This window comes from Sinohyriopsis cumingii, chromosome 17, assembly GCF_028554795.1.
Source record: "Sinohyriopsis cumingii isolate HCF-2022 chromosome 17, ASM2855479v2, whole genome shotgun sequence".
In the NCBI taxonomy this organism is placed as follows: domain Eukaryota; kingdom Metazoa; phylum Mollusca; class Bivalvia; order Unionida; family Unionidae; genus Sinohyriopsis; species Sinohyriopsis cumingii.
This window is the reverse complement of record NC_142977.1, coordinates 122,545,563-122,549,086: the sequence shown is the minus strand read 5'-3', so window position 1 is coordinate 122,549,086 and position 3,524 is coordinate 122,545,563. Positions and strand designations below refer to the sequence as shown.

Here is a 3,524-nt window from a genome sequence, read left to right as displayed (position 1 = left end):
AGAAGTAGTAGCCAAAGTTATAATAAGGGATGACAAGCATCTCTTACTGAGAAATACGCGGCATTTTTCCTAATATCTGTGCTCCATGACGTATAATATGGGTCTTGCAAAGCTTGATTGGCACACACCTATGTCCAGCGAGAGTTTTGTTCCCGAATTTTAGGTTCTAGCAGTTTTATATTTTACATGATAAGAAAGGAGAAGTCATACATATGTATTGTAGGGTTTAAACAATTTTCCTACACAAGAAAAGCTATATATGGCGGTCAGTATAAATGGTGTTGGATGAACCGGAGAAATTCCCCGAAAAGAACCACCGACCCACGAAAAGCCACTGGCAAGCTTTCTCACGTACCCATATCGCCGAACCCGAGACTCGAACCCACGCAGACAGAGGTGAGATGGCAATGATACATAACGGTGAGGGCTTTCGACCATTAGGCCATTCGGCCACTCGGGGCCCCATACAGATGTGAAAAGGTCAACACAAGTAACCTAATGCAACAAAAACCCAGACACTACGAATCCATAATGAAATGTAAAAGGAATATAGTGTACATTCATAAGAATTCAGTAATAGATTTAACTCGTTCAACTCCGTAACTATACATGGTATCCAACAGCATGCGCTGATAGCGGTCTCTTATCCTTGCACATGATATTTGCGATCATCAAGAGAAACATTAGAATCTGCAGCAGAATCGCACACCACTAATTTTGCATATCGAAAGATTCATCCATTCATCCATTTATATGTTCATGCACACAAACATATATATATATATATATATATATATATATATATATATATATATATATATATATATATATATATATATATATATATATATATATATAAACATATACATTTACACACAATCATTTTGACCGACTTAAAGAAATTTATATGACATTAATAACTTATGATTCCCGATTCATTCCCATACGTTATGGTCCTAACTTAGTTTCAAGCACATCCAACGTCCCTATCTGCATTAGAACGTTCTTTTTCCAGGTTTTTAAAAAAAAATATTTAGTTGTTTCATTTGCTCCATTTTGCCACCTGTTTTAGTTCCATTAAGGTTACTATGATCGTTTAGCTGCAGCTTTAAGTTGTTCCGATATTATTAATATATTTCTAAGTTGTGGCATCCGATGTCTATTACTAAAGTTATTTTTCATTTTGCCTTTGTCACTCTGTTTTATTTGGGGCATTCATTTCATATGGTGTATTCGACAATTTAAACTGCACATTTAAAGTCCTTTCGTATGCTTTCCCCATCGCATCCCACAACTTTACCACTTCTTCTGAATTTTCCCCACCATATATCAAATAGGGACACTCTTTTATGCTATTTTCAATACATTCCAGTCCTTCTTTAAAATCCAAAGAAAAATTCCCGGCAAGTGAGATATAGGTTATATCTTTGACCTTCGATGGTAACATTCCATAGAGATAAACGTCATCAACCCAGAAAAACGGTGTTAAGTACGCAGCCCTGTAGACAAAACGGATAATATCCGTAGATAAAATTACACCGAACCCACTACAATATTGAGGATAAAAATGATATCCCCTGAAGAAATCGGAAGCAACGTACCATTTATTATTCTTGTCTCTTATGATTGGCATCGTACGATCAAAAATATAGTTACACAGAATGTATCGTGTTCTACCAGAAAGTTTTGGAATATATTCTTTTAGCAATTTATATGTATCCACAACTACATCATCATCAACCTTGACAATCATCTTGGCATTCATGCAGTTTTCTGATATCCACTTGTATCCCATGACTCCCTTATGTGTAAGGTTTCTATAAGCATCAATAAATGTTCCTTGTACAAGATCGCCATGCTTTATAAATTCATTCTCAATTTTTATTTGCGTTGCATTATCAAGAACTGTGCCAAGCAGAAACAAAATCCTGACAGACCCGTGGCGACGAAAATATGAATTATTAGTCCATGTTTGTCTCATGACATCACGCCTCTCAAAATGACTCGGTGCAGTGTGAACTATCACAAGAGCTGATAGATTCACCGCTGACTTGCATAAGTCTGGATTTGACAACAAATATGGTGCATCTAATGTTAAAGGATATAGAGTTTTAGTATGACCTGATCTTGTGTTGTAGACTCCATCAATGTTGACTCCATCAATTGCTGTGAGATGATATTTAAGATTTTCAGAGCCATTTTGTATCTCACCTTTGTGAGTTATGGTATCGTATTCATCGTCGCTTTGGAGAGGGTTTGGCCTGTATGCTGACCCACTTTGTCTGCGAAGATCGATTATTCGCGGTCGGATGATACCGAGGTGATTTACGGTCGAGAAGTGATAGAAACTCATGATTATGCACGGTATTCCAAGAAAGACAATGACCACTAGGTTGTTTCGTAAAACCCACCGTACCGCAACCGTTGACACAAGCATATTCATCAAATTATCCATAGCGTTAATATTACCAATGGACATTCCTTCAGGATAGGATCTAGACCTCTGTAAATATCGCAGATTTATGTCTGTCGACTTTTTCATGGTTTTATTTTCGTCTGAAGACTTGACAATGCTTTTCATCAATGATAATATCTGGACAAAGTCAAACCAGACGTACAAGAAATCTTCTGAAAGGAAAGAACATTAATAAGAACATTTTGATATAAAGGAACCGGCATCTCTATGTGACAGAAGCACTCTCTAAAGTTGCATTTATATGGGTTCTTTTGGAGAACCCTATATACACTTAATCTGGGATTATGAATACGTGATAGGTAAACATTATTCCCTGATCAGTTCACCACGATTATCCATCGTATATTAATTGTTAATGCTGGAACGGGACATGTTATATCTTGAATGTATAATATATAATGCGCATAATTTCGAATCTAACTGACTATGAACGACATTTCTCTGCTACTGCAATGTTAGCGGTGAATACACTCAGTGAAACCGTTACTTTTGTCACGATTACTTGTTAACTATTAAACATGGATATGATTTTCGATTTGTCAATACAAGTACTTATCTTTACACCAGAAGAGATTCCTTATAAAGGCTAACAATAACTGATGCGAACAATTACCCTTAAAATAGGCAATACTAAGAGATGCATAGACGACACGCTCAATGAAGGTAGTTTGTCACGCGGAATTAAGGTAGTTTGTCCATGCGGAATGAAGGTAGTTTGTCACGCGGAATGAAGTTATTTTGTCACGCGGAATGAAGGTATTCTGTCCATGCGGAAAGAAAGTAGTTTGTCACACAGAATGAAGGTAGTTTGTTACGCGAAATGAAAGTAGTTTGTCACGCGGAATGAAAGTAGTTTGTCCAAGCGGAATGAAGATAGTTTGTATATGCAGAATGAAGGTAGTTTGTCCATCATGAACAAGTAAATTGTCGTTCTTTTAGAGTATTTGGCAGACTAACTTAGTTGTATTGAGAAAGCACCAAAGAGCCCTATGTTATTTCATTATAACGAGGTATCGTTATATCTATTTATCTATTTACATATAGCTAT

General features: G+C 36.4%; 1 protein-coding gene across 1 annotated transcript; it reads right to left on the bottom strand.

Moving 5' to 3' along the window:
• Positions 1-1,192: 1,192 nt before the first annotated feature.
• LOC149779793 (beta-1,3-galactosyltransferase 1-like) lies at positions 1,193-2,353 on the bottom strand. The gene has a single exon (XM_089938467.1). It carries the CDS (start codon positions 2,351-2,353, stop codon positions 1,193-1,195), a length of 1,161 nt encoding a protein of 386 aa, XP_089794593.1.
• Between the last annotated feature and the right edge of the window lie 1,171 nt (positions 2,354-3,524).

What these genes read in the sequence shown, in the direction of transcription:
- LOC149779793 (XM_089938467.1), bottom strand. Translation starts at nt 2,353, where the DNA reads ATGAGTTTCTATCACTTCTCGACCGTAAATCACCTCGGTATCATCCGA.